Source organism: Zonotrichia leucophrys, chromosome 2 (genome assembly GCF_028769735.1).
Source record: "Zonotrichia leucophrys gambelii isolate GWCS_2022_RI chromosome 2, RI_Zleu_2.0, whole genome shotgun sequence".
NCBI lineage: Eukaryota > Metazoa > Chordata > Aves > Passeriformes > Passerellidae > Zonotrichia > Zonotrichia leucophrys.
The window spans coordinates 127,214,113-127,229,013 of NC_088171.1; the positions used below are offsets into that span (position 1 = coordinate 127,214,113).

Below are 14,901 nucleotides of genomic sequence, written 5' to 3' on the forward strand. Positions count from 1 at the left end.
AGCAACACAAAACACATTTGGCACTTGTTAGCTCAAGCTCAGTTACTCACTGCCATAAACACTGTCATTTGCCAATTTTTTCTGAGGTTAAAGTAACAGAATACTAATTTTAAAACAAAAGAAAAAAGTCAGCTGAGAGCATTACTTTTCTAACATATTTTCTCAGTCCATTTACTTGATCTTGAACACAGGTTGCTTTTAGTAGAACAACATGAAAACAAAGGCAAAACAAGGTAAACCTCTGTGTAATTGTATTAAGTTGGCCACAGATGTAGTGTGCTTTTTTATGCTATATAACAGCCAATCTTACACAAAACATCGCAGGAATCTGAGGGGTTTTTCTATTTTAGAGTAAGGGTCTTTTACAGGTGTGTCAGTAAATTCATCCTCAGAAAGTAACAAATTTGATTATATTTTAAATATCAGAAGTTATTTTTGAGACAAGTGACAGAAAATTTATTTTAGGTCAAGAGGGTGATATAGGTCATAAATTAACATATTCTCTATGAAGACAATTATTCTTTCAGGTACCAAGGCCATAGACTCAATATTGGAGCAACTCAGTCAGTGCAGTAAACATGTTCATCTGGTGTCAGTACTGTGCTGTCCAAGATTAAACCATTCATTTTCACAGTCATCAGGAACATGTGCCATCAAACATTTGAGAAGATACAGAGCAGCTCTTGTCTCTTTAATTTGCCTGTCAGCAAAAGTCAGACATAATGCACTATGCAGTAATACTGGCTCTAGCAACTTAATCTTCGTGATTTAGACAAGTCTCAAAGACAAGGTTGTGTGCATAAGAACAGAAAACCAGCACCTCTCCCATCCTGGGTCAGTCCAGATGGCTCTGGACTCTCCCAATACTCTGTACAAGGATAACAGAAGATGATATTTGGAAAAAACATGCAAGTTTGGCCACTTTCTGTGGTCTGTTCCCCTCATACTTCCCTAGGGTCTGCAACTGTTGTTCACTAATGTCAGCATCTGTTTATGGGCAAGTTGCCCACAACTGCTGTTGTCTGCGGACACAATGTCCATGTTCCAGCATGATAGGCAGAGAGGCAGTGGAGCATCCACCCCTGGAGACTGTCAAAGCTCAGCAAGACAAAGCCTTGGCTGTTCTGTCTGGTGCTGGCTGAGGTCCTGCTTTAAACAGGACACAAGACTATACAACCTTCAGAGGCCTTTTCCAGTCAACAAGTCTGTCAAAAAAGTGCTGCACAATATCCAAAGAAATTATTCAAATGTACAAACAACATTCTGTTACTTCAGCACAGAGGTTACATCCTCAGCAACCATGGCTCAGAGCCTGTGATCACTCAAAGCACACATAGATTGGAGCTCATAATATAAAGATTTTATAAAGAGTCCCGAAAGAAATTAGAGTGAGTCAAATTTAACCACAGAGAAAAATTTTCAGGCATCACAAAATGCAAACACATACAGTCACTCACCACTTAAAATAAAGATTTCATTATTAAAATGGGTAGATTGCTAATGCAGTTTCCTTCTTTAAAAGCAACATAACTTACAATGACAGCCAGTTTCAAGGGATCAGACATAACACAGTGAAAGTTGTCTAAGGAAACATATTTTTCTTGATCTTTCAGACAAGTGAAAGACATGCAAATAGTTCCCTTGGAGCAGAAGAAACAATCACATTATACTGCAATAATTCAACAGTTCACAAACTATTGCCAAGCAACAGGACGAGAGGCAATGGGCAGAAATTGATGCATGGGAAGTTCCACCTGAATATGAGAAAGAACTTTTTTTCTGTGCAGGTGACCATGCACTAGAACAGGCTGCCCAGAGAGGTTGAGGATTCTCCCTCACTGGAGATGTTCAAGAGCCATGTGGACAAAATCTTGTGCCTTGTGCTCTGGGATAAGCCTGCTTTAGCAGGGAGATCAGACCAGATGACCTACTGTGGTCCCTTCCAACCTTGCCAAAAGGAGTCAAGCATAATCTCAAAATTATTTGTGGGGAAGCAGGCTGCAAAACATGTTCTGGGGTGCCTAAGAGGCTTTAAAGAGTCATGCAAATGCTGACATTCCAGATGAAAATCCAGAAAACCAAAATATTCAGGGAAAGATACCAATAGCCCACAAAAAAAATTTTCACACTCAGTATGCCTCTTCCCTCTCCAAACTGGAAATCCTTCCTAATCAGGAACCTTCTAAACAACCTCGGCTGAAATGTCAGTGCAATCCACTGTAAGAATTACATTTTTCCTAAAGCATCCCTTTCAAAATTGCTTTTACGCCTTCTTCAATACTTCTTCTTATGGGAAAAAAAAAAAAAAGGAGCAGGAAAGAGTTCAGGTAAATAAAGCAGGTTAATTCTTTGGAGCAATTTGATGTCAGCATTAAGATATGACAACTTATTGCTCACTGTGAGCATTTGTAAACTTAGAGGCCAGCTGCTGTTAAGCAAAAGAAACAAACCACAAATGAAGGAACAGCCCCTGCTTTGGTACAAAGCACATTTGATTTTTCCTGTGGAAGGAAACTCACCAATGGTGTAGTATCTCTTCAGGTCGCTCCTCCGTGGGTTGCGCCTCTGGCTGTTGGTGCTGCTCTCCTGCTCCTCCTCGGGAGCCGCTGTCTGCGGGGCAGGGGAAGGTCTGCTGGGCTGAGGGGTCTGAGCTTCTGCTGCCACTGGGTTGCATCCTGGCCCACTAATATCCACCGACTGCGACTTTTTCTTTAATCTAAAGGCAATTTAAAACACTGAAGTATTACTAATCATCATTCTATACCTAGATTATGTGTAGAATAACAGTGATATTCTACTGTTCATGGTACAATAATTCATGCATGTCACAGCCAAACAGGGAACAGCAGTGATAAATTAGGCCTTGCATCAATTTCCCCTTTCAGGTTCTGCTAAATCAGTTACAGCACATCCATCTCCCATGTAGCTCCAAATAGTAAGCTGCCCTCAGATCAGCCTGCAGAGCTGCTTGAAGGATCAGTTCCTAATCTATTTCCAAGCCGAGCTTCCCACCATTACCCTGTCATTAAGTTGCTTGGCTTAAGTTTCCACAGATGAGGGGAGTACAAAGAAATGAAATAATTTGCACAAAGTCACAGAAAGCCTTGAGAGAAAAGAATTTTGTATCATCTTCTGAATCCAGTTGTAGCTCTACAACTGCATTTTCCATTCTGCAATATTTTCAACGCATTTTTTCTCAAGCATCCCACTAAAGTCAGGTATCATTTTTGCACTGCAATAACAATCAACAAAGAAAAAGAAATTCCCTTATCTGCAGAAGAAATTAGTGTTCAGGTCATTACTGGAAGAGAGGTATTGTATGAATTATTAACCACTATTCTCTGGCCCCAATTATCAAACTAGTTTTTTACCTCTCTAGTTGCACACACATCCAGACATAACAATTTGTGCCCATCACAATTTGTGCACAAATATATTCTGAGACATTGTTAAAATCCTTTTGAAAGTGGAGGCAAATGACATTTTCACTCTCAACTCCTCTTCAGATCTAGGCATTTTATAAAAGTTCTGAGGGAAAGACTTCACTAACTCTCAAATCCCACTCTGGAGTGGGGTGAGTACACCCCTGTCACTGATTCACCATAGTTCTGATATCTCCACTATCTCTAGTAACATAAAATAGAGGTTACTATGCTGCTAAAGTTATTGAATAGAGACAAATGACCTGTTACAATGGAGTTCACAGCATACACATTGGTTTTTGTCAATACGTTTCTTAAATTAGGTCTCTATAAATATATATAGCTGACTACATTATTTGATCCTGGAAATAAAAGAGGTTTATGACATTGCAGTGAGGTATTGATTTGAGAGGAAGGGCTCATAACAATGCTGAAATTTCAAAGCGAGTGAAGTAAAATGATAAAGTTCTGCTATGCTAGAGGATAATTTTATTGGGCTAACGATTCAATGCTAAGTATCTCCCTCTTAACTCTGCACTTCCTTATTTTTCAAACATTTTCTCCAGCTATTGGCTGCAATTGAACAGCATAGACTACTCCACTAGTATGGAATCTGCTAGTTTAAGATATTAACTGATTAAATATTGTAATAATAATAACAACTGCTCTAAATAGGTTGGAAAATACACAGGTCGTGATCAGCCTCTGGAAGTTATGTTAATGTATCAACATGTATGTAGAATATTATGAATTACACTATGAGGGCAAAATAACTATACTCATACAGAGTATTGCTTAGTCCAGAGAAAGGACTAGAAGTTAGAAAATTGGCAGTTAGAAATTTACTTCTCTATGTCATTCAATTTTCACTAGAACCTTTTTCTGGACTAATTCAGAGTGTCTTGCATTTGAAATAGCGGTTCTCGGCTCCAATTGCTCCACGTAAGCAGTTTGCGTTGACAGGGACATTTATCACTCCTACATATAAGAAAGGCTGTACTGCACCATCTAGACGAATATCTCCAACGAGTCCATCAATGGATATCTTTCCAGCCTCCAGCAGATTCTGGTTTATGGGTTTTCTGAATTAGACACTGCACCATTGGATTTATATTTCTTGGTTTTCCTTAATTACTCCAGAACTCATTGAAAGTTCTGAGGTAGGCAATATCCAGCCTTGATGGTTTCTGGTTTAACTCTGCACTGCGTTCAGGCAGCAACACCAGTAGCTTATTTTAATGACTTCTAAGAGTGACATTTTGAGAAACAATGAACAACTACTGCTCCACATAAACCAGCTGCTGACATTGCTCTTGCTGTTCAAAGAGCCCTAGAGATATGGGATAAAACTATCACTGTGATAAAACTATCCTTAATTGAAGGGCCTTGGTCAGTGGACCCACATATGGAGTCAGTGGAGACACAGCTTGGGATAAACTAACAGCACTATGAGCACTGATACATATAAAATCAAGAATGGGCAGGGAATCTTCTGAGTAAACATTGTGTGAGAAGAGAAGAAAGCTCTTTTGCTTGAAATGATGTTCCTGAAACTGAGACCTTGTTTTTAACACTTCCAGCTTTAAGCCTACAGCTGGTCAAATATACTTACCTAAAATGAAGGCTGGAATATTTCATTGAATTATTAACAGTGAAGCGCTGTTCTATCATAATTTTATTCTGCTATATTGTTGAATATACCATCTCTCAGGTGGTATAAAAGTCTTTGTAGTTCCTTACCACTAGAAACCTTTGAAGATTTAAAGGATGACTTCTGAGAAGAGAATTACTACTTTTTAAGAAGCAATGCTCTACCTCAGACCACAGATTTCACTGTGATTGCAGGGTATTGCTTCTGTGTTGTGCAAAATAGCTGTGGGCAAAGAGGCTGCAAAGTGTTCAGCGCCTCTCCATAATCCTGAGGCCTCCAGATCAATAAGGGTACATATGTCCTGCATTATGCAAGTCCATGTTCTGCCCCAAAGGAAGACAACAGGTGAGTGGAAATAAATGTTACAAATTGAAAAATACTGTTATGATTTATACTTTCAGCTGTGTTATGAACACATTCTTCATCACCAAGGCTGTCTGAAGGACAGTCCAATTAATAAAGCTGTCTGGAGGTAGCTAATAAAATAGCTTGATGCACTGTGGGGAACACCAGATTGTTATTACAAATACACTGTCTATTCTTCTACAATCACATAAGAATAAAGGGATAATACCTGTCATCTGCACAGTAAAATTTTCACATGGCCTTTTTGAAGTGACTTATGATTAAAAAATGACTTGGTTGAAATGCCTGTAGCAAATTAATGTCAAAAAATTATCTATTCTTGCAACTGAGAATAATTTAAAAGTAAGACTTCCAAAGAAATAAGTACCAAAATTGACAAAGCAGGAGCATGACAGCCAAGCAAGTGCATGTAATATTGTCGAACTGTTCTTGAGAGACCAAGGTGACAGTGCTTTTGCTGGCAGGAAAGACACAGGGTCTGAATTAATCCAGACTGCAATAACAGGGTCAGCTGAGCAGGACACAGGTTCAAGCAAGGACACAATTTTATGGCAATGACTTGACAAAAACAAGCAGTTTACTCTAATGCATCTTCCTTCAGCCCACCTTAATTGTATATTGATACAGCCATGGCTAGCAAATAGTTTGAAAAAACACTTTGAAAAAACACTGTATCTTCAGTAGACCACATGTCTTGAAAGTAAGTCCGAGTTCTGTATGCATTTTGGAGCCAAGAGAATGAATACTACATAAGCCTGACCCCTCTCCAACATCCTGCTCTATTACTAGCTTTGTGTTGCACTAGGTTGGGTTTTCTGCTAGTTTTTATATATATATCACAGCTGCACATTTGGGCTGAAATTATTTATTCCTTGTCAGAAAGAAATCTGAACATGAAGTGTCTTGGGATCAAAGTCCTCATTCTTCTTTTGTTTCAGGCTGCCTGCTTGTAGAAAAATAAATAAAAAGTATAAGAAATGCTGTGGCAAAACTTTTTTGTCTTTTATTCTATGTATTTTGTAGCAGCCTTCACCTAACTTTTCAACAATGGACAACACAAGTCTTTCCATGTTGCCTGGTGTGACAAAAAATGCTGCTGCTGGAGCCTCCCAGCTGACAGCCAGATAATGATGGCTGCAAAGACAGAGCTGCACTGGTGGGGCTGGGAAATGCCTGTCTGACAGCAAGGACAGAGCCCTAACTTGACTGAGATCTGAAGTAGAAGGGGCAAAACTTTGCTTTTCTGCAACTATGCTTAAACCATAAGAACTCCAGGGGAGAGAAAACCATGCAACAAAACTAAGAAAATCTGCAGCCTTTGGGACATGTGGAACCCTGAACTGGTTACTGCTGCTTCTGGCTACAGGCAGCTTCTCTGAATTTTGGTTGTGCTCCCCTTGGGATGTTAGAAAAGCTAGGAACATGTTAGGCATGTTCCTAGCAAAAGTGGCTCGTTCAGAGGAGAAACTAACATGGAATAACTCTGAAGGACCAGCTGTTGACAAGTAATCAAGACAACACATCCTAGGGCCAAAGCTGGGGTTACTCAGCTGCTGGTGACCAGGTCTGTGCTTGCCTGGAACACAGCTGAGCAGCACCTTGGTTTGGCACAACCCTGTTCAAACACACCCTTGATGCACCTGTTTGTGTAGTTCAATTGCACTATTGCTAATAAGCCATTAAACTCCCATTTTCTCCATCTCTATCTCACTGTGGTTTCCTAGAACATAACGCTGCTCATCCCAGTAACCCCAGCTGTTGAAAACCTTCTATGCAGCCTTGGTACCTCTAATCTACTGAACAGAGGCACAAATTCCAAATCTACCTCTCAGCACCCTCTGGTTACTAATCACTGAGCGTTTGCTCATTCAGCTAATCCAGGAGGAATGTGCATCTCCAAGCTGTGTGAGATGACATCCCTGTAGGTAGATACACTGACTAGCTGTTGAACTTGCACTTTATTTCTCTGTCCTTCCTCTGCATACAACTGCAAGGTTTTCTACTGCATCTTAGGAACCACCTGACAGATGTTTTTTACCTCCTCTTGCCCAACTGGCATCCTGAGCTCCCCAGCAGCACTTCCCAGGAATGGGTCACTTTGAACAGTTTCTTACCAGTTCCCTCAAAAAAAAAAAATCATCGGGTGCTTGGTATGCCATACATATAGGCCTCCATACATATAGGACATCTTGGGGCCAGTGAATTACCCAGAAACTCTGCTTTAGAATTTATGAGCATTAGGATTTCATTCCTGGCATTCACTATCACAAACCTATTCCATTCCTAACAAAATCCATGCATTTTTTTAAATATTACAATGTCAAACTGCATTTTTTGTAAAGCAGGATGACAAAAACAATAAGGCACTATTTTCTAAAGAGATCTTGAAAGCACCTAAAACCTTAATGGCTAGTAGTCCAGACTGGAAAAAAGGGAAAAAAAAAAAAAAAAGAAGAAACCATTTACAGTGGAAACAAACAGCCAAAAGAAACATCTCAGGAGCTGGGAATCTGTACAATTAAGTCTTTGTGAATTTCTAAGAAAAAATCCCTTGCTGCAAGAAAGATTTGGAGGAAAGCCTAGCTCATTCTTATCTACCAAGTACAAAAATCCCCTCTCTGTGCCCCTTGTGACTATTGCAGAGATTTTACTACACAGTTAATAGGAGAAGCAAAACCTTTCATTAGAAAAGTGATGTTCACTCTTCAGAGAAGCATTTAGGAATTTTGACTGCTCAGAAGAGCTGGTTATGAATTTGATTTCTTTGTAGCAAGAAATGTGATTCAAACTGATGTCAACGGCAAGGTTTTATCTGATTTTGAAAAACAACAAAACAGGCAAACTTCTGTTTTAAACCAATACTACAAAGGCTTGACAGCTTAAACACAGGAGAGGCCTAATCCCCTGGTGTCTGCACAGAGAGCCCCCAATTTATTTTATTCTCCTGTGGACACACTAGTTGTTCCCCAGAGACAGGACAGAGATTTGCACTTATTTGAGGCATTCTTTGGCTGCTTTGGCAATTCAGAGGGGTCAAGCAAAAGCCTTGAGGTCTGCAGTGAGGCTCCACTTACCACACTTCTGCCTGCCTGCAGCATGGGGCAATGCCATGGAGGGCTGCTAGAAAATCATTTGCTTAGTGCTCTTGAGTATGACCTGGCTATGGCTCTGGCCATCCCCTCCCAAAAGGAAGATAGCAGAATTAAACTGGCACAGAAGAAAACACCTGTGATGATGATGAGTTTGTTCCTCATGGCGCAAGGTGAAACAGACTGTGGGAAGGAATTACCAGCAGGGAAGCACCCCATCAGCACTCAGAAAGGGGGAGGCAAATGGTTTTACACCAATGGAACTTGCAGTAGAACCAAAGGAAGACAAGCAACACGTTTGGAGCAAACACAGCTAAGTACTTTGAATGGTGTATATATAATTGCATGACAGAAATAATTGTACAGACCAGGAGTATTACTTGGTACAGAAAAGAAAGACATGAGTCAGGCAGAAAGCATCCATTAGAGGCTATGAAGCATGCAGGTACTTCAGCAAATAATTTCCCTGGGCCAGGGATTGCTGGAAGGTGGAGGTTTTTCACAGGGAAAGAGCCACTCAGTGCATGCTCCATCTTTTGTATTATCACTAATTATCCACTACCAAGTACTGCAGGCAACCAAGTGCAACAAACTTGCAATTCAAATCCAAATTGGCCATTATGAATTGCAGAGGAGAAGAAACCAAACACCGCAAAGCAAACTAGAATTTAGGACGGCGCTAAATCAATGTCACAGTAAACAAACAAAAACCTGCAGAAAAGCCCTTCAGCCTGTTCCTCAATGTGTGATCATGCAGCAGAGCTTTCAGAAAATGCAAGCAGCATATGAGCTCATTTGACGGCGCAGAGCAAACACAACGTGATCTTCACATGGGTGGCGATGGGAAAGGATTAGGAATGAATTCACACCTACTCAGCCCACAAAGCAATTCAAAGTGGCAGGTATGTATTAACAACGTAACACTGAGCCCAGCTTCAGCAAAGAAAGCATTGCAGGCATGAGACCTATGTGAAAAAAGAGGCATTTCAATATCGTATTTTGCTTTATACTCAGCATTATGTATTTGAACAAGTAGAGAAAGCATACAAAACATCCTTTTTTTCCTTTATACACATTACTAAAAATTACCATGCAAAGACACAGCAATTGTTAATTGTCAGAGTACCAGAAAGAAAACCAAAACCACCTATTTTTTTGGCCACAGCACATGCAGGAAAATTTCCACCATCCCTCACTCTATAACAAAGGACAATATCGAACTAGAAGTTTTGACCAGGCTTCAGGGAGAAGATGAATAGTATCTAAATAATTGAAAAATAGCTTTTTTGCTGTGTGGAACAGGCAACCCACACCCTTTTAACAAGATTTATAGACAAAGTTGGAGCCTCATGGGTTTCAAGGGCACATCACAGAACAAAGAGTTACAAAAATAAACACAAACCTTGTGATTATTCCTGGGAGCATGACAGCACTGCTACAGGTAAACCCTTGGAGGATCATTTACAGAAGACATAAAGATTGGTGGCTGCCAGGTTAGATCCATGAACTCCAAGCGGGAGAATCCAGAATCCACTTGTGGTTCAAGTGTGACAAGGCATTCTCACTGCCTGGGAGAGAAGCGTTAGTGAGTCCGCGCGCAAAGGAGTCAGAGCGCTCTCCACACCACACATGGGCCTGGAGATGTACATCCAGGAGGATGAGGCATGGCAGGAGCAGGGAGAGAGGTGATGATGATGATGGAGAGGAAAATGGCAGCAATCACACTAAATACATAATTCAACTCCAATAGTCATAGCATATACAATTCATTCTTCTTTTCCTGCCTAAGCCTGTGCAAGGATTAACAGCTCAAGAACATATGGCTTCCCCATGGCTGCATAACATTGTACAGCTGCTTTACATGGTGGAAATAATATGCTCTGCTACTAAGGTTTGTGTTTTGTCAGGGATGAGAATTTCTTGATCTTTCAGAATTTTGAGAAGGTGGGTTGCAAGGCTGTACTATTTGCTGACAGATATCTTGATTCTGGACATGTTTTAGAAGAGATGTGTAAAGTAAATTACTATTTTGAATCTCACTATTTTGTTAATAGCTGCTATACTGTTATTTAAATAACTCCCACTAGTTCCATTTTCACAAAAGCTCTTCCAGTGCATTATGCAAATCTACTTCAGTACAATTTTCATGGGTCTTGATATTTCCAGCTCTGTCATATTCAGCCCAGAAAAATTTTGCATAATGGTTTAAAAGTGATAATGATTTCTATTTCATTCCTGTTTCTCTATTAATGCGGCAGGTTTGTATCTATTGCAGCTTTATTTACAAAGATGGATTCAGACTGTCCAGACTATTTTAAGGTTGTATCTCTAAGTCTTTACTTCACCTGGTTAGAAGTTTCTGAAATTGCTTTATTATAGGCTGTGCAACCAGCACCCAGATCCTATTCCCCTGAAAATTACTGTGAGATTGTCACACATACTGTACTGTGGAGGACCACATTCTACACTACCATCTTCCCTCCCATACACTGAATTTAGAATTTTCAATGTATCCAGTGGTCTGGGAGCTCCATGGTATTCTCCTAGACATACAGAATACCTTGCTTACAGTGAAGTCATACAAACTCATAATATTTTTCCATGTAATTAACTTTGTCATAGTATCAATTATTTTCTGTGTTAGCTGCAGGTAATTTATACATCAACAAAGCTGTTTTATCCACAGACTTTAATGCAGGCAATTGCATTTACATTTCGAATTCCAGCCCTATGCTTGACTGTTTTCTGAGTTGTTTACAAGTCAGCTGCAATATCCCTGGGCACTTAATGTTCCCAAGATTGCTGTGCTATATGCAGTCATAACATGCATACATTTATGTAGTCAAATTTGGAGGCAAAAGGGCCTTTTAACTTCTCAAAGAGATGGCAGAGCAGGTTGAAAGTTACAATGCCCTAACAGTACCACAGATTTGTGTGTTCTATTCTACCATCTCAACAAATAATCATCAGCACAGCAGGCAACCACAGCTCAGGTTCAAATAACAGACTGTGGATATGTTTGTCACAAGATATGGAAATGCAAATCTGCACATTCTTCTGCCTTGCCCAGTAAATCATACAGCTTGAAACAACTTTAGGACCTCATTTGAAATATAAAACTAATTTATATGTCATTATTATCTCTATTCCATGAGATATAAATGGGATGAGACATTCTGATCTCACCACTAAAAATTCAGTGAGGTATAAAGGCATTCTGTGAAAGGGGAATTGATAATCCACCATCAGTGATTGAGATCCAGCCAGCAACATCTGAGCCCAGGCAGATACAACAGCCCTGAGACTGCAGTGCCTCCAGGCAAGTGGGGACCTTTTGGTCTGGCCTTCCTCCTGCAGCTGGGCATCCTGTGCTGCCTCCTGATGCCTGTGCCCTGTCACAGGGAGCTGCTTGGCAGCTGAACGCCAGCCCTGGGGCCAGAGGTGCAGCAAGTCAGAGAGCCCTTGGTGAGGGCATCAAGACACGCTGCAGAGTGTGAGCACCATGCTCTGTGAGCTGCCAACAGATCACAGGGCTCAGGAGGGGACTCAGACCAGGGCAGCAAAAGCACAAATCTCACAAGAAATCATCCAAACTCTCCTCATGCTCCTTTCCAAATGGAACAACTTCTTCCTCAAGCCACAAGATTTAGCCTTGTACTGAGGCTCAAGTGCCCTTTGGGCAAAGTCTCTATGAGGAGGTTAAAACATCTAGAATTTCTCCTTGCTAGGAACACAAACTGGTTCTGAGTGTTCTGCAGGATATAACTATATCAGGTAGATCTCTGTGGAGACACCTAACTTGTCAATGGCAAGTTAAAGACGAGGCAAAATGAGAAATCTTTAATCATCATTGCCAAAGCAGAATTGAATTTTTGCCTTCCAACTTATGTATAATTCAAGTATTTTAAATAACAAGTATAATTTTGGCATTTTAGTGAAACATGCAGAAAACATATAGACAGTATAAAAGGAGCATTATATGCTTGGCTTTTTAGAATATTTGATCTATACACCACATCCTTCATTGAAAAGATGTTAATTTAAACTCTGTTTACCTGAGGGAGTTTCACCACATACTGGCCACACAGGTTTTATAAATTTTTATCTCGTTCTTTTTGCACTTCTTATTCATAAATCAGGTTAGCTTATACTAGATGGGAAATAAAGGTCTTCAAATATACAGGAATATTTTATAATTAAGACAAAATTATCCTTCTGTCTGCCTTCTGTCAGGAGACCCTCCTGCTCTAAGTACTGAGCTCTGATTAAGTCCATCCAGTTTTCTCTTTTCACCCAGGGTCTTCAACATGGCCAAGCAGGTTCTGGCACTCCCACCAGGGCTCCCAGGATGGCCCAGAGGGCTGAGTGGGGATGCCAGCCCACACTCTGCTCTTTCAGACACTGCAGCTGCACAGTAGCTGAGATCCAGAGCCCTGGTAAGGGCCCTCCAGACACAAATAGAAAACGGGAAGTCTGTTAATGGCACCTTTTGAGAAAATGCTATCTTGGGCATATATGTTTTCATTTCTTGTCATCCTAAGAAGTAAGAAATGCCCCTTCATAAGATGACTAATAACAGGCTGTACTGAGGATCTATATATAAAGGAGAAACATACTTCAGAACAGATACGTGGTGAAATACTGCTTATTTAAAAACAAATGGAAAACCCACACAACTATTTTGTTTCTCAGTTCTGTGCAAGTAGGAGGAACATTTTCAACAACTTTTTACTTTAGTATAAAGGTTGTAAAGGTATTTCTTTATGTTTTTACACTCCAGGCACAGCCCACAATGATGATAATACATCCCCTTGGTTGCAGAGGGACTGTGCACCAGGGGAAGCTCTGCTGCACCAAGCAGCAGAAGCCACAGGAGACACAGAAGCTGCAGGAGTGGGAGCCAGGGCATGAGCATCCCCATGAGAGAGTGAATTGGCTCAAGCAGGCATAGACATGTGCTTGCATTACATGTGCAATGTTCAAAGCATATCACTGGCTGCCAGAAGCCACTGAAGATACAGCTAGAAGATTTTCACTGATTTAAAATACCCATCTTCAATAAAAATGCTGTGATTCATTTGGATTTTTTCCATTTAGTGGAAATAAGGCACTTCTAGACTAAAGAAAATGTTGTCACCACCAGATCTCCTGCTGGGAGGCTCTGTCTGTGCACAGTGCCAGGGCTGTGGGCTGCTGGAGGTGACACAGGTGTCCCTCTTGCCTGAACTTGAAGCAGGCAGGGTGGACTTTCCACTTACATCTGTCACAGAAAAAATAAATATTTTTTCTGCCAGTACTTACACGGTTCAGATTTATATAAACATGTAAGATTCTTTAAAAGGTGTACATTTTTTTAAATCTACTTTCAAAAAATATTTAAGCACACCAGGAGACATTTTTCAGGCTTTTCCTGAAAAAAAATCTATACCTTGTTTCTATACCACTTTTAATAGTTTAGCATTAGGAAAGGACATTGTCTAAGAAAGGAAGGTACTCTCATATTTTATAAGTTATAAAGTTCATTTTATTATCTACAGACCAAAGGCTTCATTTTTAATTTTTGTGTTTAATAAACCCAACCTGACATAATGTACTGCAGTTATCAAGTTTGTCAGCATTTTTGCAGAAGCTGGAATTTCTTCTGACAAATGTTGCCAGTCAAATTAAAATAGAGAGCAGCACGATGAAGTGTGTTACAGCTCAGTCTTTAATAAAGCAGTTGCGTAATCCTGAGTCTCTCCCAGCTTCCTGACAGGGCTACTGATTCTATGGCATCCTTGTGTCCCTGCCTGATGCTGAGACCACCAGCAAGGTGGCTCAGCTGTCTCCATCCTGGGAAGAAGGTGACCATCAATGCACCCCATGGCTTATCGAGAGATACCACCCAACCTCTTTTTACATACGTGATGTAAATTTCCAGCTGTCAATTTTAATGTCAACAGCAAAAAGAAAGATCTGACTTGCAGGAGGTGAAGGTACCTGGGCTCTTCTCAGCATCCTACTCTGGCAGAACTGTATTTCTTGAACCAGCTGTGGAGGCAGGTCACAGCTTGCCAAAGACCACTCGCCTCAGTAGAAACATGCACATGCTGAAGTTCAAGAGCAGAGAGCTTGCCTCCTTCTGTGGAGTTATCTACCCACTCACTATACCATAAAAACACTTAAATATTAAAATACTGATTTTATGTTGTAGAGGATTTAGAAGCCTTGTAAGAAATGGCATTAATAAACATGAAGTAGTTTATGCTGCTCTTGCCTGAGAGGCAAGAATGTGCCCAGGATGATACAAGCCTGTTCAGATCCTTGCCTTAAGGCACTGATCTTGGAAAGCAAAACATTTCAGTGCAGCACCAAAGAAAAATGATCCCTCTCA

General features: G+C 40.4%; 1 protein-coding gene across 11 annotated transcripts in view; it reads right to left on the reverse strand.

The window, feature by feature from the left end:
- The window catches only part of OXR1 (oxidation resistance 1), a 260,724-nt gene that overhangs the window by 127,477 nt on the left and 118,346 nt on the right, over positions 1–14,901 (reverse strand). For 6 of the 11 annotated variants that reach the window (XM_064706328.1, XM_064706317.1, XM_064706325.1 and 3 more), the window contains one exon: positions 2,520–2,716. In XM_064706328.1, the coding sequence (XP_064562398.1) occupies positions 2,520–2,716 (197 nt within the window). Of the gene's footprint in view, positions 1–2,519; positions 2,717–9,930; positions 10,097–14,901 lie in introns of all 11 variants that reach the window. The other 5 variants (XM_064706324.1, XM_064706320.1, XM_064706323.1 and 2 more) reach the window with 2 other exon arrangements.